The 22,741-nt window shown below is 49.5% G+C and overlaps 1 protein-coding gene across 2 annotated transcripts; it reads right to left on the bottom strand.

Annotated features, from left to right (window-relative positions):
• Positions 1-135: 135 nt before the first annotated feature.
• ZNF445 (zinc finger protein 445) lies at positions 136-20,818 on the bottom strand. 2 transcript variants are annotated; one of them, XM_080675276.1, is made up of 8 exons: positions 20,757-20,818; positions 7,117-7,684; positions 6,320-6,376; positions 5,642-5,810; positions 5,176-5,252; positions 4,760-4,886; positions 4,135-4,245; positions 1,070-3,353 (listed from the first exon to the last, which is right to left on the bottom strand). In XM_080675276.1, the coding sequence occupies exons 2-8, from the start codon at positions 7,543-7,545 to the stop codon at positions 1,207-1,209; spliced, it is 3,117 nt and encodes a 1,038-aa protein (XP_080531402.1). In that variant the 5' UTR covers positions 7,546-7,684; positions 20,757-20,818; the 3' UTR covers positions 1,070-1,206. The 2 variants fall into 2 exon arrangements, with proteins under 2 accessions (XP_080531403.1, XP_080531402.1); XM_080675277.1 differs by lacking the exon at positions 6,320-6,376 and having other exon boundaries at positions 136-3,353.
• Positions 20,819-22,741: the final 1,923 nt, after the last annotated feature.

The raw sequence follows: 22,741 nt of genomic DNA, 5'->3' as shown, positions 1-22,741 counted from the left end.
CGCCTAGGTTGCAGCTTGATCCCCGGTGGGGGGCATGCAGGAGGCAGCCGATGATGTTTTTCTCTCATCGATGTTTCTCTCTCTCCCTCTCCCTTCTTCTCTCTCTAAAATCAATCTATATATATGTTTGTTTTTAAATCGTCCAGGCCGTGAGGCCCCTGATGCAGCTTGCCCACCACCTCTTCCTCTGGCTCACTCCACTCCTGTCACTCCCTGAGACACAAGAGCCCACCTCCTGTGCGTGGCTCTAGAGACCGATAGGGCCCACTCCTGACTCCTTTAGGTCTTTGCTCAAATTTCACCTTCTCAGCTGAGGCCCTTCATGACCAGCCTGTTTAAAACCACAACCCACCTCCCAACCCGGCATGCCTTCTGACTCTTCTCCGATGCATGTTGCCCACCACACACACACCAACCCAGGTGTTTATGGATCTGGTATGTTTATCTGTAAAGATCCAAGACGGCACTGTTTGGATCACTGCTGTTTCTGGCATACCCAACAGTGTCTGGCATGTGGGAGGAGCTCAGCACATTTGTTTAACAGATGGAGCTGCATACCTGGGGATGGGGATGGGGATGGGGATGGGGATGGGGATGGGGATGGGGATGGGGATGGGGATGGGGATGGGGGTGGAGATGGGACGGGGACAGCCACGGCACGGGAGTGCTCCATGCTCCAATGAGGGACCCGGCACCTGCTCTCCTCCACTTGGCGCCCACAGCAGAGATCCAAGCCAGCTGTGAAGGCTGAAGCCGCAGCCAGAGCTCCCCAGGAGGCATATGGGGCAACTCGGAGGAGTTCCTGCAGCTGCTGTTGCTTAAAAGGTCAAACAGAATAGGGACCAGAACAGATCAAACTCGGAGGAAAACCTCAGATTCAGCGGGCCCCTTCCCAGCAGCCACAGCCCACCTCGCCAAACCAGAAGGGCACTGGCCTGCGTCTCCCTTTAGTTATGGGAAAAAAACATGGCTGGGGAGCTCCATGGCACAAAGGCCACTCCTGAGGGCCTGAGTCTCCGGAAGGTCCCCGAAGAGCATCTCATTTCCCAGCAGGTAAAACGAAGGGCATCTGAGTTTCTTAATCCTCGGGATTCTCTGCGACCAGCTTCCAAAATAAAAAGGGCTGGGCCTTCTGGGAACACTGTCCCGCAGCACCTCCCTTTAAGGTCCTCCAGGAACCATCTCTTCCCTCCGTCAGGCCCCACGCTAATCACCAAGGTGCCCTTTCATATGCCGAGCCAAATTGGAAGCCCACCGGAAGGTCTTCCCACACTTCGTGCACTTGAAGGGCCTCTCGCGAGTGTGGAATCTCCTGTGGCTGATGAGCTGCGAGGTCTTGCTGAACGCTTTGCCACAGATGCTACATTTGTGACACTTTTTCGCCACGGGTAAGTCCTGAGGTCCGCTGGGCCTGGAGCCCTGCTCACCGCCCTCCATGGGCTTCTCCCCACTCCGTTTTAATTCCTGCACACTCACCCCTCTGTCCTGAGAGGAAGACGACCCGGCCAGGCCGCTTTCCGACAGCGCCACGCGGGTGTGTTTTCTCTGATGGATGCAGAGGGTGTGCTTTGCGATGAAGTCTTTCCCACACCACTGACATTTGAAAGGCTTCTCTTTCGTGTGGGTTCTCTGGTGATTCACAAGGCGGTACTTTCGATCATAAGACTTCTCACACTGGTTACATTTGTAGCGCTTCTCTCCACTGTGGATCCCCTTATGATCTAAAAGGCTTCTTTTACGCGTAAAGCTCTTCCCACATTCTTGGCACCAGAAAGCTTTCTTCTCGCCCTCGAGGATTTGGGACTGCGCATCTGAAATGTCCCCACTCTCGTGGTACATGAACTGTTTTCCCAACGAGTGGCTCCTCTGGTGTCGCGAGAGGTTGGAACTCCACCGGAAAGCTTTCCCACAATCCCTGCACTGATACGGCTTCTCTCTGGTGTGAACCCGCTGATGGATGAGGAGGAAGGAGTGGTTCTGGAAGCCTTTCCCACACTGGCTGCATGTAAAGGGCTTCTCGGTGGCCTGGCTGCTCTGAGGAACCTGGAGCACTCTGTCCTGGCTGCGAGAGGGCGGGTCCTCAGGGCTTCTGTTCAGGGCACGCTGCTTCCTACGCACCATCAATTTCGACCTGTGCGTGAACTCCTTCACACCTTCACCGCATCCGTACAGTTCCTCGCCTGTGTGGGTTCTCTGATGGTTCAGGAGAGCTTTCTTCCCGGAGAAAGTCTTCCCACACTGCTGGCACAGGAAAGCTTCCTCCGCGGGGGGGTCACTCTGGGGCTGACTGCAGCCGGGGGCCTCCCTCGAGTCTTCGCTACACCTGTCTGCGTCATAGAACTTTTCTTCCTGGTGCATTCTTTGGTGCCGAGAGAAGTTGGACCTCCACCGAAAGGTTTTCCTGCATTTGGTACATTTATAGGGCTTCTCCTGGGTGTGGATCCTTTGATGTTGGAGGATATACGATTTACAGTGGAAGGATTTCCTGCACTGGCTGCAGTCAAAGAGCTTCTCCCCGCTTCGGTCTTGCAAATGATGATCCAACCAGGGTCCACAGGCGAGCGCTTCCTGACACCGCTTAATTTTTCGATATAGCTTATTGGCATGGGACTCCTGGTGCAGGTGGTAGGCATACAGGCGTTGGAAAGCTTTGCCACATAAATTGCATTTATAAGGTTTCAGTCCAGTGTGAATTCTCTCGTGTCGTGCACGGTTTGAGCTCCACCTGAAGGCTCTCCCACACACTCGGCATTTAAACGGCCTCTCCTGAGTGTGAAGTCTCTGATGGTATTCGAGGTAGGAGCTACGACTGAAGTTCCTCCCACACTCAGCGCACTTATAGAAAGTCCCCACCATGTGAAGATTCCGCTGGTGATGCGAGCTGAGGCTGAAGTCTTTCCCGTGCGCATCCTTCGAGGGGGCTTTCAGTCCAGCGTGAATTCTCTGATGTAGGTTAAACCCGCTGATCATGAGCCTGAGGCCTTTCCCGTACTCCTTGTAGTCATAGTGGTATGAGCTCCCTCTGAAGTGTCGGCCACAGCCATGCTTCTTTTTCCTTCGGGGAACTCGGAAATAAACAACATGTCTGAGACCGACACTATTGCCGCCTCCTGAGTCTTCTGATTCCTTCCCTGTCCTGCGACTGAGACCGGCCTCTCTTTTCTTAGCACTCACTGGTGTGGGATTTCCACTTCCCTCCTGTAACGGGCTCTTCTGTTCCACAGGTTCTCTGGGCCCTGTTTCCTCAGAAACACTCATCACACGACATCCTGATGACACAGCTAGGGCCTGAGCTTCTTCCAAAGGTTTGGAATTTAAGATGAGCTTGCTTGATTTAATCTGGAGCTCCCCTCCTGACACAAAATAAAGCACAAGAGAATGCACTCTTCTCCCATACTTGGAAAAGCACAAAGCGACAAAAAGGTGCCACAGACTCGGGTGGTGTGGCTGGTGCCTGACTGCCAATACGTCTACAAAACAGTCACAGCAAGGCCAAGTGGAAGGGCATCCCCGATGGCAGGGAAGGGAGGAGAAGCAAGATGCGCACAGGAGCTAGACATGTGCAGAACTCACATCCAGTTAAAAAGGGAAGGGTTGAGAGGCAGGTGCTAATGGCAAGAGAGAGGAGAGGACCCGCAGCACAGGACAGAGCCGAGGGTGGGGCTCAGAGGAGAGCCGGCTAAAAGGTCTGGAGAGCAAGCCTACCACAGGGGAGGACGGAGCAGAGAGGAGGAGCAGGAGTGGAACGAGGGCTCCTCAGAGCAGGAAGGGGCAGGCACTGGGATTCAACGGGAGTGCAGCGTCAATGAACGGAAACGAGAGGGAATGGTGAAACCCTCCGGTGGGCAATAACCCTCTGGTCAGGGCGAAAGAGAAGACCATCACCCAGCAGAAGAGCCCTGGGTACTGGATACTGAAAGGGCTTCTGGGAAAGGGGCACGGCCAGAAATGAATGTCTAATAGGCCAGTCTGGAGGGAAGAAGCCCAGGGCCCGGCACCCCTTAGCAACAGTACCAAGGATTTTCCTTCTAGCAAACAATGGAGTAAGTTCCCCATGACTGACTGGTGTGAAAGATCCTAAGAAAGAGGACAGATGCTGGAGAAGCAGGATCTGGTAGGTTCTCTGGAACTCACCTGCCGGGGCAGCACCTGGCTTCGCCTTAGGCTGGGCTCTCTGGACATTCAGGCCCCACGGCTCCCTTGCCTCCAACCAAGAGATCAGAGCAGGTTTGGTGAGTGGCCCCACTGCAGAGGAGAAGGGGAGGAGACGAGATGGAAGGTAGATGAGTCACACAGAACTGGTCTCAAGGACCCTCGCAGGCCTGGTGTTGTGGGAGGGAGGAGGGAGAGGCCAGAGAGGCAGGTGGAGGAAGCTAAGGTAGGAGACCCAGACAGCCATCTCTAGCAGCCCTGAGCAGAGACAAGAGAGGCTGAGAGAAATCACAGCCAAAAGGATCACTAGGATTCTCTGGAGGTGGGAACCACAGGTCAATTCGATCAGTTAAATCAGCTAACATATTTCAGATGCCTACATGGATTAGGAACTTGTCACATATCTTTAATCTTTACAATAACCCAGCATACCAGGCATTCTTATCCTGTTTTTCCAGAGGAAAGACTGGATGACAGATTCAGTGACTTGGTTAGCAGTTACAGAGCTGGAATGTACACCCAGGTCAGGCCCCTTCGAATGCACCATAATGAAAATGAAGAAGGCAGCAGTAAAGGTGGGCCGAGCATGGGGACAGCAATGCCTTACCCAGAGAAGCCAAGTTCCCATAGTTCTCCAGCATCACATCCCTGTAGAGGTTCCTCTGAGCAGGGCTCAGCCATCCCCACTCATCCTGGGAGAAGGTCACCTCCACGTCCTTGAAAGTCAGAGCCTCCTAAGAAACAAAATTGTACCTCAGAGCCAGGCCGCAGAGCCCGGCTTTGAGGGCGAGGCAGGGGGACGGGCTGGCGCTGAGTGAGAACAGGATGGACTGGTCAGGGTGAAAGAGAAGACCATCACCCAGCAGAAGAGCCCTGGGCTCGAGGGGGAGAGTCTGGTCTCTGGGACGTGGGTCTCTGGATGTGCAGTCACTGGACAGAGACGCAGGACAAGGGGGAGCCGCAGCTACTCTGTCAGGCATCAACACTGGGACGTCACGAAGGACAGCCGGTCCTGTGGCTCACCTGAGGCTGGGCTGTCGCCTGATCTCCTGGACAGCCCTCTTCCTGGGGAAGGGCAGGCACCTGGGCAGCAGGAGGATCTGAAGGAGAAAGAGCCATGAGACAGGGCAGCCCGCCCTTCCCCCCACGAGCAGGCATGGACTGTTGTAACCCATTTCACCTTCCCCAGTGTTTGCAGGAGGCCAGGGAATGAGAAGTGAGGGCAGGGCATACAATGGGAGGAGGAGCCGGGCTAACAGGGATCACAGGAGAGGTAGAAAAGACACAGAGCTAATGAATAAGAAACAAACAAAACAACAACAATAAAACAAAGAAGAAAAAAGAGAGAAAAAGAGAAAAGACACAGAGCTAAGGGCCAGGACCGAAAGGGAATGTCATGAGAGGACAGATGGTGAAAAGACGACACTACAGGAAATGTGGGAAGTGTGGCTTCAGGCTAGGTGGGGTCTTAGTGCCAGGCAGTGAGTACCGGATTGCCCAGCCAGGAAGTCACACACGCCTATTTCATAGGGAGCCTCCAGGTGGTCCCCCAGAGCAGAGCCGCTCCTGGGAGGTGAAGCCGAGGGCCATTTCTGTGCAGCTCGCAGGGCTCCTGTACCCATCCATTGTACATCTGGGCTCTGCGCAGGGGCTGGGTCCTGGCAAGAAGAAAAGGGGAGAGGATCCCCGTGGGAATTAGAAAGCCACTCAGAGAGGAAGCCACTCGGCCAATCTCAGAGGCCAGAGAAGGGTGAGCTGGGCCCTTACTACCTACAGGCCGAGGGAGAGGAGGAGAAGCCCAGGGAGGGCCCCTCACCCCTCAGCCTCCCTGGGCTCTATGTGGGCCAGGGGGTGAAGGTGGAGCCAGAAAGCAGCAGGTTGGGGGGAATTAAGGGGGGGGGATAGCTGCAGTACTCTCAACAATAAAGATATAAAAAGGGGCCCTAACCGGTTTGGCTCAGTGGACAGAGCATCGGCCTGCAGACTGAATGGTCCCAGGTTTGATTCCGGTCAAGGGCATGTACCTTGGTTGCAGGCACATCCCCAGTAGGGGGAGTGCAAGAGGCAGCTGATCGATGTTTCCCTCTCATCGATGTTTCTAACTCTCTTTCCCTCTCCCTTCCTCTCTGTAAAAATCAATAAAATATATTTTTTAAAAAATACATACCGAGCAATTTCTCACTGTTAGATCAGTTTTGCATTTCCTTTTCAATAAACTGGAGCTCTGAAAGGAACAACAATGTGGGCAAGAACACTGAGGTTGTGGGATGCCTCCTCCCTGCACAGAACCAACCCTCAAAGGCTTATTGCGCAAAGAACAGCATGGCACATGCAGGCTGCTCTTCTAGTCTTAACATGTTCTCAGAGGCCACAAGTCCAGACTCTACTCCTTTCCTTACAAGCAAGAGACATCACCCCCACTTAACAGGTCAGCATCAAGACCAGTTAGACAGTAGGTGGAGATGGACTCTGTATACTAAGTCACTGTGTCCAAAAATAAGTTACTGTTTTATGGATACTCTTCCTGCAGCTGATCGTCCTCTGGGAAGGCGGGAAGGGCTGCCTGCTATAAGGTCCTTGGCTTAGGGCCGTGGTTGGCAAACTGCGGCTCGCGAGCCACATGCAACTCTTTGGCCCCTTGAGTGTGGCTCTTCCACAAAATACCACAGCCTGAGTGAGTCTATTTTGAAGAAGTGGCGTTAGAAGAAGTTTAAGTATAAAAAATTTGGCTCTCAAAAGAAATTTCAATCGTCGTACTGTTGATATTGGGCTCTGTTGACTAATGAGTTTGCCGACCACTGGCTTAGGGTATAGTTCTCAGCTGCTCACGTGCCACGGAAATGAGAAGGGAAGACTTCCCCTGCATTCCTCAAGGCTGAAGGTTCAGAGGCCAGCCCTACCCCCAAACAAGCTGGCTCACTGGCAGGCAGAGTTCACTGGGCACTGCACACTTGCTCAACTCACCGTCCATGGCGCCCCATTGAGGTCTCTCTGCAGCTCTTCCAGCAGGGCCGCAGCCTTCCCGCCACTCTCAGGGTGGTGCAGCTGCACCCAGGTCCGGAGCTCACTGGGCAGGATGCTCAGGAACTGCTCCAGCACCAGCAGCTCCAGGATCTGGGCCTTGGAGAGAACATCGGGCCTCAGCCACCAGCGGCAGAGCTCCCGGAGCCGGCTCAGAGTCTCAAGGGGCCCAGAAGACTCGTGGTAGCGAAGCTGTCTGAAGAGCTGGCGGAACAGCTCCTGGCCGGGAAGGTTGAGTGTCTGGGGCCTAGGAGCCTGCACTGCAGTGTAGCCTTCATCCTCTTCTTCCTTCTTCACCAGCTGAAGGCGTTCTCGCTCCCTTGAAGCCTGGGCCTGTGCTGGATGGACAGCATACCACCTGCCTGGAGGCATCACTCCTGCTTAGGTGTCCACAGCAGAGTGCAAACCAAGCCTATGTTAGCCGTGCTGCTGCTGGGACGTTGGGAGTATCTTTTCAGCACCGTAGTAGACAATGCCATTTGCTGGGACATCAGACGTCACTGGCAAGAGACTGAAATAACTAGTATTAGTGTCCAGGAGGAATGTGAGAAGGATGGCGGAGCTTGATCCTGTTTGTTCGGATCATCTTGGATGTGAGAAGAGGGCATGTGAGCATCTGCGCAGTGGTGCCTGCAAGTGTCAAGTACAGCTAGATTGTCACACTTTGGGGTAAATTGAGAAAATATCCCAGAATACGGTAAAATATGTACAGGGCCTTATCATATACTAGAGGCCCGGTGCACGAAATTCATGCACGGGGGAGGGGGGTGTCCCTCAGCCCAGCCTGCACCCTCTCCAATCTGGGATCCCTCTCACAATCCAGGACTACTGGCTCCCAACTGCTCGCCTGCCTGCCTTCCTGATTGTCTCTAACTGCTTCTGCCTGCCAGCCTGATCACCCCTAACCACTCCCCTGCCAGCCTGATTGATGCCTAACTGCTCCCCTGCCAGCCTGTTTGCCCCTAACAGCCCTCCCCTGCAGGCCTGGTCACCCCAACTGCTCTCCCCTGCAGGCCTGGGTCCCCCCCAACTTCTCTCCTCTGCCTGCTTGGTCACCCCTAGCTTCCCTCCCCTGCAGACCTGGGTCCCTCCCAACTGCCTTTCCCTGCAGGCCTGGTCGCCCCCAACTTCCCTCCCCTGCTGGCCTGATCGCCCACAACTGCCCTCCCTTGCAGGCCTGGTCCCTCCCAACTGCCCTCCCCTGCTGGCCATCTTGTGGTGGCCATCTTGTGTCCACATGGGGGCAGGATCTTTGACCACATGGGGGCAGCCATCTTGTGTGTTGGAGTGATGGTCAGTCTGCATATTACTCTTTTATTAGATAGGAGAGAGGCCTGGTGCATGGGTGGAGGCCAGCTGGTTTGCCCCTGAAGGGTGTCCCGGATCAGGGTGGGGGTTCCCTTGGGGCATGAGGCGGCCTGGGCGAGGGGCCTGTGGTGGTTTGCAGGCCAGCCACGCCCCTGGCCACCCGAGCAGAGGCCCTGGTATCTGGGGTTTATTTATCTTCTACAATTGAAACTTTGTAGCCTGGAGCAGAGTCAAGCCTTCTGCTTGCTCCGTGGCGGCAGCCATTTTTTTTTGGATTTATGTATCTTCTATAATTGAAACTTTGTAGCCTTAAGCGAGGCCTGAGCCGGCCAGGGTGTGTGGAAAGCTTAGCTTCTTCCATCTCCGGGGGCAACCCTAGCCTCCTGCTCTTTCTAGCTCCGTGGCTGCCGCCATTTCTGTTTGGATTTATGTATCTTCTATCATTGAAACTTTGTAGCCTTGAGTGGAGGCCTAGGCAGGCAAGGGCAGGTGGAAAGCTTGGCTTCCTCCATTGCCAGGGAAACCCAAGCCTCCCTCCTGCTCTCTGCGGCTATAGCCATATTGGTTGGGTTTATTTGCATATTTGCTCCTGATTGGCTAGTGGGCGTGGCTTGTGGGTGTAGCGAAGTGTTGGTTCATTTGCATATTGCTCTTTTATTAGATAGGATACACACATTAAGAAAGATCTCAACTCAATAACCTAATTTTCCACCTTAAGACACTGGAAAAAGAACAAACTAAACCTAAAGCAAGCAGAAGAAACGAAATAATCCAAGAATAGAGCGGAAATTAATAAAACAAAGATTAGGAAAAGAGAAAAATCAATCAAATTAAAAGTTGGTTCATTGAGCCCTGGCCGGTTTGGCTCAGTGGATAGAGCATCGGCCTGCGGACTGAAGGGTCCTGGGCTCGATTCCAGTCAAGGGCATGTACCCTGGTTGCGGGCGCATCCCCAGTGGGGGGTGTGTGGGAGGCAGCTGATTGATGTTTCTCTCTCATCAATGTTTCTAACTCTCTGTCCCTCTCCCTTCCTTTCTGTAAAAAATCAATAAAATATATTTTAAAAAAAAAGTTGGGCCCTGACTGGTTTGGCTCAGTGGATAGAGCGTCTGCCTGTGGACTGAAGGGTCCCAGGTTCGATTCCAGTCAAGGGCATGTACCTTTGGTTGCGGGCACATCCCCAGTGGGGGGTGTGCAAGAGGCAGCTGATCGATGTTTCTCTCTCATTGATGTTTCTCTCTCATCGATGTTTCTAACTCTCTGTCCCTCTCCCTTCCTCTCTGTAAAAAATCAATAAAATATATATTTAAAAAAAAAAAAAGTTGGTTCATTGAAAAGATCAACAAAATTGATAAAGCATAAGCTAGCGTGACAAATAAAAAGAGAAGACTCAAATTACTTAAATCAGAAATGAAAGAGGAAACATATTACTGACTTAACAAAAATAAAAAGACTTTAAAATGGTATTTTTGCAAACAAATATTTTAGATGAAATTGACAAACTAGTATAAAACACAAACTTATAAAATTGACTCAAAAAGAAACAGAAATTTTGACTAGATCTATAAGAAGTGAAGAGACTGAACTGGTAGTCAAAAACTCCCCACACAGAAAAGCCAAGGCCCAGAAGGCATCACTGCTGAAGTCTACCAAATATTTAAAGAAAAACAATATCAATTCTTCACCCAATTCATTCTACAACAGTTAAAAAGATCCTACAAGACCCTTAAACATCAACATAATTGTTTTCTCTTTCCTAGATGGTCAGGCTGTGCGTCCAAGGTTAAAAAGCAGGCAAGTGTCACCCATAGGAGACCAGACAATGATACTAAGTGGTTGAGAACAGAAAACAAACACCAGGCACGAGGGGTAAGTGTTTACTTACAGCAAGAAAGAGAGCGAGCACACACGAGACTTAAGTCCACTGGTCGCATATGATCCCCTGTGAGTGGATCCCCTTCACAGCCAATGTGTGCGGGCCGTGTGGACACCAGCAGCACACTTGCAGCTGGGGTCTGAAACACGGAAAGCAGGGGTGGGCCTCAGGGCCAGTGACACAGGGGTTACCGGAAGCACTGAACAGGGAAAGACAGTCCTCACAAGGCATGAGCCCAGCAAGGCCGTGGGGCTCTTCATCTCTTTGCAAGGAAATGTTCCCTGCTCCAGGTCACTCACTCTTTTTTTTTTTTTTTTTAAAGAAGTGATATATTTTTATTACTATTTATTTTATTTTATTTATTTTATTCTATTGTTTATTTTATTTTAATTAGTTAATCCTCACCAGAGGATATTTTTCTATTGATCTTTTAGAGAGAGTGGAAGAGGGAAAGACAGAAACATCAATGTGAGAGAAACACATTGATTGGTTGCCTCCTGCACATGCCCAGATCAGGGCCCTGGGCTGGAGAGGAGCCTGCAACCAAGGTACGTGCCCTTGACTAGAATCGAACCTGGAACCGTTTGGACCACAGGTCGAAGCTCTATCCACTGAGCCAAACTGAATTGGGCCAGGAGGGAAGCTGCAGCCCTAGCCGGTTTGGTTTAGTGGATAGAGCGTTGGCATGCGGACTGAAGGGCCCCAGGTTCAATTCCGGCCAAGGGTACATGCCTGGGTTGTGGGCTCGATCCCCAGTGGGGAGAGTGCAGGAGGCAGCCGATCGATGATTCTCATCATTGATGTTTCTATCTCTCTATCCCTCTCCCTCTATGACACCAATAAAAATATATTTAAAAAAAGAAAAAGATGCCCTGGTCAGTTTGGCTCAGTAGATAGAGCGTTGGCCTGCGGACTGGGGGGTCCCAGGTTCGATTCCAGTCAAGGGCATGTACCCCAGTGGGGGGTGTGCAAGAGGTGGCTGATCGATGTTTCTGTCTCATGGATGTTTCTAGCTCTCTATGCCTCTCCCTTCCTATCTGTAGAAAATCAATAAAATATATTTTTAAAAAAATAAAATAGAAAAAGAGAGAAGCTGCACCTGACTGCCCCTCCCAACAGTAACAAAAACATATGCTAAGTTAAAAAGAACATCCTAGATATAATGGCAGAAAAAAAAACGAAAATCACATATAAGTGTGTATATGTGTAAAAGTATGCATTAGTTCTCAAAGGAATTTAAAATGGCCTGGAAGGATTCACAAAAACCCTGATTGTGGGGTGGAGATTGGGAATAGTAGTTAAAGGAAATTTTACTTTATTTGTAGTAATTTGATTTTTTTAACACGAAATTTATGTACTAGATCTCTTGTTACTTTTTTTTTGTTGAAATACACAAAGAAAATGATAAGTGCAAATACACCAAAATGTTAGACGTAGTTACCCCTGTGTGTTACTTTTCTTTGTATTTTGTATTTTTACTAGAGGCCCGATGCATGAAATCCGCGCAAAAGTTAGCCTTCCTTCCCCCCATCCCGCCCCCAGGCCCCGACCCGGCTGCCAGCACCAGCTTCTCTCTGGCACCCCTGGGCTTCCCTCACAGCCCCAGCTTCATCCGGAAGGTCGTCTGGAAGGACATCTGGTCTAATTAGCATATTACACTTTTATTATTATAGATATCATCATTTTCTTTAGAGTTTTGTCATTTCCCAATTTCCTAAAATACAAATTAAGTTAAAAGTCAAGTTTTAGAAATTATAGTTATGATCTCATTTAGTCACGAGATGAATAAAACTAAAGCAGTTTGCAAAGAAGTTCCTAAGCCTCCGAACCAAAGAGTCCTCAGCCATTATCTCCTCAGGCAGGTGGGATGAGAGGGCTCTTCCCTCCTGTTCGTTTTTCTCCTGAGTTGTTAGGCATTACTCTTATAATGAGTAGTGATCGATAATTATAATCAATAATAATTCTGCTTGAAAAACAAAGCAACCAAGTAATACCTTCCCGGACTGAAGAGAAGGCCCCGGGGAAAAGGGGTAGCGCGTTCTTGAAGGGAACTTGTGTGCAAACAGTGGCTGTGCTCAGGCGATTGGAAAAAGAGAAAAAAATCCAGGTGACCTTAGCTCTGTTTTAGCCACTCAGTCAGCAACCATATCAGAGAAGGCTGGCTGAACAAAGAGAACAATGTAAGACAAAAACCAGGAAGTGAGGCAGAGAAAAAAAAAAGCAACATGCTGCCCCCAAACCCAACAAGCAAAAGAACCAACAAGCTTAGGCAGATAACAGACTGGCGGTCACCAGAGAGGAGGAGGGGGAACAAGAAAGGCCCGTCAATCCTTGGTGACAGACAGAAACTAGATTTCGGTGGTGAGCATGATGCACTACATACAGCTGTCATTTTATAATGCTGCACACCTGAAACAGTGTTATAAACCAATGCTACCTCAATACACATGAAATTTGTTAAGAAAGGAGTTAAAACAAAAATCTACAAAGAAGTTAGTGGTGGGCAGCAGGCCTTGGCACCAGGAGCAAGGTGCACCAAGTCTCAGGTGATGGTCGTCTCCCCTGAAACTGTGGCACCCTCCATCCCTTACCACAGTTAGCAAATTTAAAGAAACCACTACCCACAGCAGCCCGTGGCAAGGACGCAGCCTTCTCTTCCAGGCTAACTTCTGTGAATTATGAAAATTACTGTTGTTTTCCGTGCCCCCCCCCCCATTTTTTCCCTAACAGAAAGAAAGAAACCACTACTTTCACCCATGATACTAAAACAAAAGCCTTCCTCTCCTACATTCATTATAAAATAACTAAGAGGCCTGATGCACGAAAATTCGTGCAAGAGTAGGCCTTCTTTCCCCCGGCTGCCAGCACCAGCTTCCCTCCGGCAGCCTGGGTCCCTCCAGCACCCAGGACCTGGGCTGCTTCCCTCCTCTGGCCGCCTTTGGGCACCCGGGATCCAGGCTGCTTCCCTCCTCTGGCCACCCGCAAGCACCTGGGACCCTGGCTGTCTTCCCTTGGGCCACCCGCAGGCACCCAGGACCCGGGCTGGCTTCCCTCCGGCCCTGGCTTCATCAGGAAGGATGTCTGGAATGACGTCCAGAAGACGCCCGGTCTAATTAGCATATTATCCTTTATTATTATAGATACCTGTTCACCATCTCCTGGACTCAGCAAGTGCTGCTGAGAAGGCAAATCTAGCAGATAAACCCTCTTCCTGCTTGCACCACCATAACCATGCCTTGGCTTCTGTGATCTAGCTTGCTTCTTGAACCAGCCAACCGCCCAATCCGCAACAGGTATGGGAAGTCCCCAAATTACCCGGGAGCTGAGTATGTATAAAAAACGGGCAGAACCTGAAGGCAGTGCTCAGCCTCTGGAGGTGACTCCACTGGGCCAGCACTGACATGGAATACAGCAGACTTTTCTGATCCTCCAAGTGTGTGCCGTTTGTCTCTTCCCAGCTGACCAAATTTCCACTGTAACACTGCTAGATCCACAAGAAATTACTGTAACTGAGACAGGAAAAACACTCACCCAGAAAGCATGCCATCATCCAGCTACTAGAAGAAATTCCAGCCCTGCTCCAGGGCAGGATTCAGGTAAAGAACTACGTCAAGGGTCATGCGTGCTGTAGAGGCTGCTAAAGTTTCAGCGGAGATAAAATGAAGCCTTGCTTTGGAAAAAGAGGGATGGGACAGGGTAAGAAGTATTTGGAGAAAACAAGAGAAAAACATTAATAACTGAAGGCCTAGAAAAGGAGACCTGAAGACAAAAAGCGGACACCTATGGATGAGGACAGTTCGGGGGAGGTGAGGGCAGAGGGTGGGATGGGAACCGGGTGGAGGGGAGCTATTGGGGGAAAAAAGAGGAACAATTGTAGTAATCTGAACAATAAAGATTTATTAAATAAAAAAGAAAAGAAAAAGAAAAAGAAAAGGAGACCTGAAGACGCCACAGCAAAGGAAGGCAGGGAGGAAAGGGCGCGTCAGGAGCCAGGGGGGCAGGCTCCAGCCTTGCTGAGCTCCAGCAGCACAAACAGGAAGCAGAAACACTGCTCAGAGGATGCTGGAGGTCAGAGAAAGGAGGAGGAGAGTGGCTTTCCCAGCCAAACTAGCAGAACAGACTGGAGAGAGCAAGAAAACTGAAGAATGAAAACACCAAGAGTGAGGCTGAGGGTGAAGAGAACCCTGGCAGTGAGGCTAAAGACAATGAACTTGAGGCCAGACAAATATTTTGAAGAAATGCAACCAGTAGGAAATATACATGGTAATGACCTAACTCAGGGAATTGAGACCCACAGTGAAATTAGCACCAAAAATAAGCCTCCAAGCTGGCATATTCTAAAGGAGCTGTGCAGAAATGTCCGAAGAGATAGTGAAGTATTTGTAAAGAGCTGGTGGGAAAACTGACAAACAGGGAAGTGAGGGTGACTGCTTGATAATATGGCAAAGGATTCCAGGTCTTCAAAGAAAGGGGAGTGGGGCGGGGGCGGGAGGGAGGTGGGCAGGGGGAAGCAGCTTCCACAACCATGAACTTGGATAAAACTAAAGATAAAAGGCCCAGGAGTGGGCCTTTCAAACTCTGAATGAAAGACCCAGAGCACAGGAAGCTATGGGGCCAGTGAACTGAACCAGCACAGACATTCAGGTATCCTAATGCCACAGGATGACTCATGTCCCAACTAGCCTTTGAGGACAGCAGAAAAGCTCCATTCACCAACTTGTTAAAATTCTACCACAGATGTGAGCCCCCAGGGCCTAGGAAGCAAGCTGAGCTGGATCAGGCCCCTTCTCGGCAAGAGTTATACCTTCACCCACACCATTCCCACAATGAAAATAAATGGCTTTGAAAAGTACAGGGAAAACCCCAAGCAATCATCGGGCCATTTTTCAGGGACATTTTCTTCTTTTTGTCATTTTGCTCCTTCAACTCGTATGCAATGTAATTTTGTTTGTTTTCCTTTAAAAATCCTGATTAAGTAGTCTCTTACTCTCAAGTTTTTCTTACCCATATGAGAGTACATATGTTTATTCTATACATGGACAATAAGTGTCATAGTAATAGTGATAACGATGGGAAATAAGTAGAGAGTGTTACAATGTTATAGCAATAGAAAATAATTAAAGAGTGTTATAGGAAATGTAGAAAAATACTTGTGTGAAACTTAATATGATGTTTGGAAAGTAATTAGACAGCCGTGCACCCTATAGATAAAGATTTGCGGTGGAAAGCACATGAGCAGGAGTGCACTCCATAGATAAGGACTGGTCGGAGAGACATGACATACGAGCATGACTCACCCTAGAAAGTCCGGAACTTGCTTTGGTTTAAAGTGTAATTTGGAAAAATGTTTTGTACCCTGATTGATTAACACTTGCCCTGACTGATATGCACCTGTACCATTGACGTAATTGATTAACACCTTGAATCCCTGTGCCTGATTTATAAGTACCTGGATTGCCGTGAGGTAAACAATCTGGCTATAATAACGGGTCCCAAACCTCGGACATCGATCGACTTGATCCGAAGCTCCCCTGCTCCGTGCCAGACGGCAGAAGACGACTGCTACCCCGGATCTAGCCGTGACCAAACTTCGCGAGATCTCGGGCGGTACAGCCGTGAACTCTGTCTCCTGACCCGACACTGCCAGCTACCAGACGGCGCCGCAGCTGCCTTCAGAGGAAGCCACACTCCGGGATCCCCTTAGGCCTGTACCCACGGCACCAGGAATTTGTGTGAGTAATAAGGTGCTGTGTGATTTGCAACTGCATATATTTGTGTGGCGTAATTCCTCCGGCAGTCTGGATTGTATTAATATAAGGTCAGATGATGATGCCTACCCTCGGTCATGCTTGCTTCGAGTAGTCTCTTTGCTAGCAACGACTTAATGTTTGAACACCTGCACGGTTACATTTATCTCAAGGGACGCCTTGGATAACACCCCATACACTCTACTCGGACAATAAGCAAACAAGTTTCTCAATAATCGCCACTAAAGAAAGCTTTCCCTCCCGGAACGTATTTAAAATGTTAAAATATTCTTACAAATATCTCAATTAAGAAATAAGCTTGCCCTGGCTAAGTGGCTCTGTTGGAGCATTGTTCCATTCCAGATTGGGGTGTGTGCAGGAGGCAACCAATGGATCTCTCTCTCTATAAAAAATGAGGGGAAAAAAATGAAAGCATATCTTCGGGCAAGGATTAAAAAAGAAATAACCTCGCCCTGGCTGGTTTGGCTCAATGGATAGAGCGTTGGCCTGCGAACGGAAGGGTCCCAGGTTCGATTCCAGTCAAGGGCACATGCCCAGGTTGTGGGCTCGGAGATTCTCTCTCATCATTGATGTTTCTATCTCCCTCTCCCTTCCTCTCTGAAATCAATAAAAATATATTTTTTAAAAAAGAGAAAAGAAATAACCTCAAACCTAGTGCCCAAAATTTGACATCTAAATACCGTTCGTTCTCTAATAAACAGAACCTGGGTCCTTGGGGAAGTGGTTGATTCCAGGCTGGAGGAGAGGAGATACAAGATGCTAGGTGTAATGCTAGAAAGTCAGGCAAAGACACAGAAAAGGACAGGGCACCTCAAAGGGAAACACGCAACCTGAGAGAGCTCTCCATGGCCAAAGTGGGAACAGCTTAAGCAACAAAATGAACAGCAACACTGCATTACAAGCCAAAGAAGAAATTCCACTTCCGACATCACACAATGATATAACTAATTGAACAAATAAACAAAAGGAGGTGAAGGCACAAACCTTCCTCACAAAAAATTTCAGTTAAGAAATGTAGAAGGATCAGATTAATATCACCAGTAATAAGACACATCAATATCATTCTCAAAACAGGAGAAAACGTGGAACAAAACGATACTGATGGTCATTCTTAAAATACAATTTCGAAATATTCAAAAGTGTCAACATCATAAAAAGCAAGGAAAGACTGAGAAACTGCCACAAATTTAAAAAGAATAAGGAGCCATGGTTACTAAATAAATGAGGGATTCTAGACTAAATCCCGGGAAACAAAGGGTTAATAGTCAGAACCTGATGAACTCTGATTAAAGTCATCAGTTTCATGAATCAGATTGTCCACTGTAAATTTCTTAAGTTTGATGATTGTCCTACGGTTATGCAGAATATTAGCTTAAAGCAACCTGGGTAAAGAGAGTAAGGGAACTCCTGTACAGTTCTGTAAGCCTCTATAAGTCTACAATTACTCAAAATTAAAAGGTTTTAAATTGAAGATGTCTGAGTTGTTACCATTTTTTTCTGATTTATTTCTATCTTAGATATTTAGGGTTAATTTAACAATCAAGGGACATAATATACAGTGATTTTTTATCTCCAACAGGGATTTGTTCAATTTAACAAATATTTAATGAGCAACTACTATGTATTAAGCACTAAGGTCACAGCAGTGAATACAGCAGACAAAAAGCACTGCTCTGAGGACCTTATGGGAAGACAGACAATGAAATTAATAAAGCACATGGTATCTTAGACAGCGACAGGTGCTATCCTATCCTATCTAATAAAAGAGTAATATCCAAATTAACCATCACTCGCTACACCCACAAGCCACACCCACAAGCCACTCCCACCAGCCAATCAGGAGAAAATATGCAAATAAACCCAACAAAGATGGCTACGGCCACAGAGAGCAGGAGGGAGGCATGGGTTTCCCTGGCAATGGAGGAAGCCAAGCTTTCCACCTGCCCTTGCCGGCCTAGGCCTCCACTCAAGGCTACAAAGTTTCAATGATAGAAGATACATAAACCCAAACAGAAATGGCGGCAGCCATGGCGCTGGAAAGAGCAGGAGGCTAGGGTTGCCCGTGGCGATGGAGGAAGCCAAGCTTTCCCACACCCTGGCCCACCCAGGCCTCCGTTTAAGGCTACAAAGTTTCAATTATAGAAGATAAATAAATCCCAGATACCAGGGCCTCCACTTGGGTCGCTAGGGGGCGTGGCCAGCCTGCAAACCACCACAGGCCCCTCGCCCAGGCCACCCCACGCCCCAAGGGAACCCCCACCCTGATCTGGGACACCCTTCAGGGCAAACCAGCTGGCCCCCACCCATGCACCAGGCCTCTATTCTATCTAATAAAAGTAATATGCAGATTGACTATCACTCCAACACACAAGATGGCTGCCCCCATGTGGCCAAAGATCCTGCCCCCATGTGGACAAAAGATGGCCACCACAAGATGGCCAGCAGGGGAGGGCAGTTGGGAGGGACCAGGCCTGCAAGGGAGGGCAGTTGGGGGCGATCAAGCCTGCAGGGGAGGGCAGTTAGGGGTGACCAAGCGGGCAGAGGGAAGTTGGGGGCAACCAGGCCTGCAGGGAAAGGCAGTTGGGAGGGACCCAGGCCTGCAGGGGAGAGCAGTTGAGGGGGACCAGGCCTGCAGGGGAGGGCAGTTAGGGGTGACCAGGCCTGCAGGGGAGGGCAGTTGGGGGGGACCCTGGCCTGCAGGGGAGGGCAGTTAAGGGTAAACAGGCTGGCAGGGGAGTGGTTAGGGGTGATCAGGCTGGCAGGCAGAAGCGGTTAGGGGCAATCAGGAAGGCAGGCAGGCGAGCAGTTGGGAGCCAGCAGTCCTGGATTGTGAGAGGGATGTCCGACTGCCCGTTTAAGCCCGATCCCGGTTGGGATCGGGCCTAAACGGGCAGTCGGACATCCCTGGAGGGGTCCCAGATTGGAGAGGGTGCAGGCTGGGCTGAGGGACACCCCCCTCCCCCGTGCATGAATTTCATGCACCGGGCCTCTAGTGTTGTATAATAAAAAAGAGGAAGCTCTTTCAGATCGTTTCTGATATAAAAATACTGGAGGGTGCAAAATACGGTAGGTTATGTTTCTATACTTTATGCATTTTTACTCTCAAGCAACTCTCTGACATCACAGAATGCTTATACACTAATACCTCCTGGATATTAGGAGCCACAGAAAACTTAAAGGTGGAACAGTTAGTATTTCTTACGCTTTTGCCAGTTCCCTTTTAAGTACATATAAAAGTTTATCTCCAAAACATGCCCATCTTTTCAGCTTACAGGAAGGATTACTTTTTTAAAATATCCTCACCCAAGGATATGATTATTCACTCTAGAGAGGAAGGAAGAGAGAGAGTAAAGGAGAGAGAGAGACATGACCTGAGAGAGAATCATCAATAAACTGCCTCCCATACCAGCCCCCTGACTGGGGATAGAACCCCTAACCTAGGATTGTACCCTGGCCCGGAACTGAACCCACAACCAGTTTGGTGCACCAGCCACCTGGCAGAGGCAAGAATTACTTTTTTAACCAAAATTTGTCTGTTATCTTTAGCATCAACATAACATGTAAGAGAGAGCAGCTTCATGGTCAGTCCCTCACAGATGTACTTGTGCGTATTAACAGATGGAAATTCCCTGAAATCCTTAATCAAAAGCAGCTAAAAACACTCCTTGAAAAGTAACCGACTGATATTGAGTCTTCACTTTTGAATCACAAACAGTTTGAAATAGGATGTTCTTTCCTGGCCACCCCTTTCAACTTAGAAGGAAAGGAGACCTTGACTTCCTAGGCCTATGCAAGTCAGGACAGAACCCCCGCCTTAGGTTAGAGATGCACCCCTTGCTTAACAAACGGCATTTTACATACAACTCTTTCATTCTGAGAACAATTCTAATAAAATGTTTCTATTTACAGCCTCCTGCACTGTGTACTATGGGGGGAAAAAACAAACAAACAAAATGTTTTCTTTTAATTATACTTGGAAACATGTTTTAGTGGTACCATAATGCTAGCACCAAAATTAACAGTATATGAACTGCATTACCCCAATGGAAGATACAATTTTTCCAATAAGCAATAGTATGAATGTACTTAATGGCACCGATTATACACTTTTAAATGGTGAAAATAGTAAATGTTTATGTATCATTTGGTAAATGCTATGTATATTTCATCACAGCATTGTTTGATCGCAGTTTTTAAAAGCAATAGTATGATCTCATTTTGTAATATATGTATATGAGTTTGTGTAATAATGCGTAAAATTTTAAATACCAGGAAGCCTCCAGACGAGAACATTGCCAGATTGCAGTTACTTTTACTTTTCTGTCACTCACCCGCGTCACCTCGTCGTCGGTAATGAGCACGCTTTGTTTGCACAATTAGGAGAGGAGAGAAAGCACGGAAACCATTGACTCCAGATTGTCTCCTCCGGGCGCCCCGGGCGGCGAAGCGCTCCCAGATCCGCCCTCAGCGATGCGGGCACGGGATCCGGGACCAGCCAACCGGCCCCGGGCGCAGCCTCCAGGCCCGGCCTCAGCCGCCGCCGACCCCCGCAGGTCAGGCAAGCGCCCCCGCCAGTCCTCCCGCAACCCCGTGGCACAGCAGCCCCCGACGCGCCCCGCCCGGTCACTCACCGTCTCCCGCGGCCCGCAAAGTCAGCCCTACGGCCGCATCGCACACCCTGTTCTGATCTCACAACCCACCTGGTCGCGCAAGCGCGTCACAGCCTTGGGCCTCGGCGGCCTCTCTAGGAAACCTGGGAGGGCCAACGTCTCGGCTTCTCCTCGGTTCCAGCACAGTGCTGGCCCGCCACTGTCGACTCTAAGTCATGGGGGGCTCAACCCCAACACACGCCACTACCCCCACCCTACGCGTGCCCTCCACTCTCCCATGCACATTCGGGCCCCACAGCTCTATCAGCCTTGGCCTGTGTTCCCACTCCTCTCCCAATGTGTGTGCAGGGTTGCCCTTGGGGACTTACTCTCCACCCCACCCCACCCCGCCCCCGGGAATAATAGGATCCAAAGCTAGGGGTCAAAATAGGGACCAGAGAGATCTAGCTGACCGCTGACAGGAAGGAGTTAAGAGGTCACTCATTACTCCCTGGGGCCCCCTTCAATGAGGGGAACCTGCTACTAGTTTCCAGGACTAGTCTCTTCTTCCCCCATCACCACCACAATGTAGGGGGGAGCGGGGGGGCGGGGGGCGCGGGTACTTTCTTATTCCCAGCCACAGGCACGCAAAACTTACCTTCCCACGCCTCCGGCTGTTTTCTCCCGTTAAAGAACAAAACTCAACTGAGTAAATTTTTTAAATCTTATAGGGGATAGCAGAGGTTAATTACCTAATTAATGCTAATCAGGAAGTGTAAGGCCGTGAAGACCCCCGGTGGGTCCTCTGGCAGAGCTACGACCCCAAATCAAACGCCAAACTCGAGTCTCGATGCAAAAGCAAGAGGTTTCTTTATTCAAGCGCGGCGAATAAAGAAAGTTTCTTTATAACAAGAGGCTGCTGACTGGAGCCCTGAACCAGGGTTGGTTACAGGCTTTTAAAGGCAAAAAAACCACACGCAGGTCGGGGGCAAGATAGAATGATGACTTTTTCTCACGGGAATGGTATGTTTTATCTCAACAGAAAACTTTGTGAAAACAGGAACTTTAACAGAAACCAGAAGCTAGGACGTTTACTGATAAGCGCTGAGGGGGAGGTCAGCATGCTCTTCTCTGGGAACAGAGCTGTGACTGCTTTATCTTAACTATTCCTGCCTCCCAGAACAGCCTCCCAGAACAGCCTCCGGGGCGCCTGCTCTGAGAGTGCATTCTTTCATTCCCCCCTTTTCTTTTCGGGGAGTTCCAATCCTGGGACTACAGACCCTCACTTTGGGAAAGCGGTTGGTATCTCTGTTGGAGTACCATTACCTGGGCTGCACTTATTCTATCCCGGATAAAAGCTACCAATCTGTTAAGGATGTAGGGGCCAAAAGTCAGGAGTATCAAAAGAATTACTAGGGGCCCCATTAGGGTGGAAATCAGGGTGGTGAGCCAGGGGGAACGATTATACCAGCCTTCAAACCATCCCTGGCTAGCCTCCCGTTCTCGCCGCCGGGTCTCAAGTCTCTCTCTAAGTTTGGACATAGAGTCTTTTATAATCCCAGAATGGTCTGCATAGAAACAACACTGTTCCCTCAAGGCGGCACAGAGTCCCCCGTCCTTAAGGAACAGGAGGTCTAGTCCCCTCCTATTTTGTAAAACTACCTCAGATAGAGAAGTCAGGGATTCTTCGAGTTTGGTGATGGACTGTTCTATAGCCTTGAGATCCTCATCTATGGCCATACGTAGTTCCTCAGTGTAGCGAGGAGCTTGGACGAGGGCTGTTGCCCCTGTCCCGACCCCCGCTGCTACCCCTAAACCTAACAATACTGCCAGAGTAAGTGAGATCGGTTCTCTTCTATACCGGCGAGGCTGTAAGTCAAACTCATCTTCGAAGGAGGTAGCCTGGTGGTACAAGACTCTGGGAATCAGTTGGACTAGTATACAATAATCCTGAGAGCTGTTGAAGACCAAAGTAGATATACAGGGAGTCAGCCCTGTGTTACAGGCCCACCATCCCCCTGGAGGGG

Source organism: Plecotus auritus (genome assembly GCF_963455305.1).
Source record: "Plecotus auritus genome assembly, chromosome: 6".
In the NCBI taxonomy this organism is placed as follows: Eukaryota; Metazoa; Chordata; class Mammalia; order Chiroptera; family Vespertilionidae; genus Plecotus; species Plecotus auritus.
The sequence above is the reverse complement of the archived record's forward strand: the minus strand, read 5'-3'. Positions and strand labels throughout refer to the sequence as shown.

Coding starts and splice junctions, on each gene's coding strand:
- ZNF445 (XM_080675276.1), bottom strand. CDS start 7,545: ATGCCTCCAGGCAGGTGGTATGCTGTCCATCCAGCACAGGCCCAGGCT. Junction 5,811..6,319: donor TAACAGTGAGAAATTGCTCG/GTATGTATTTTT, acceptor TCTTCTTGCCAG/GACCCAGCCCCTGCGCAGAG. Junction 3,354..4,134: donor GCCAGGTGCTGCCCCGGCAG/GTGAGTTCCAGA, acceptor ATTTTGTGTCAG/GAGGGGAGCTCCAGATTAAA.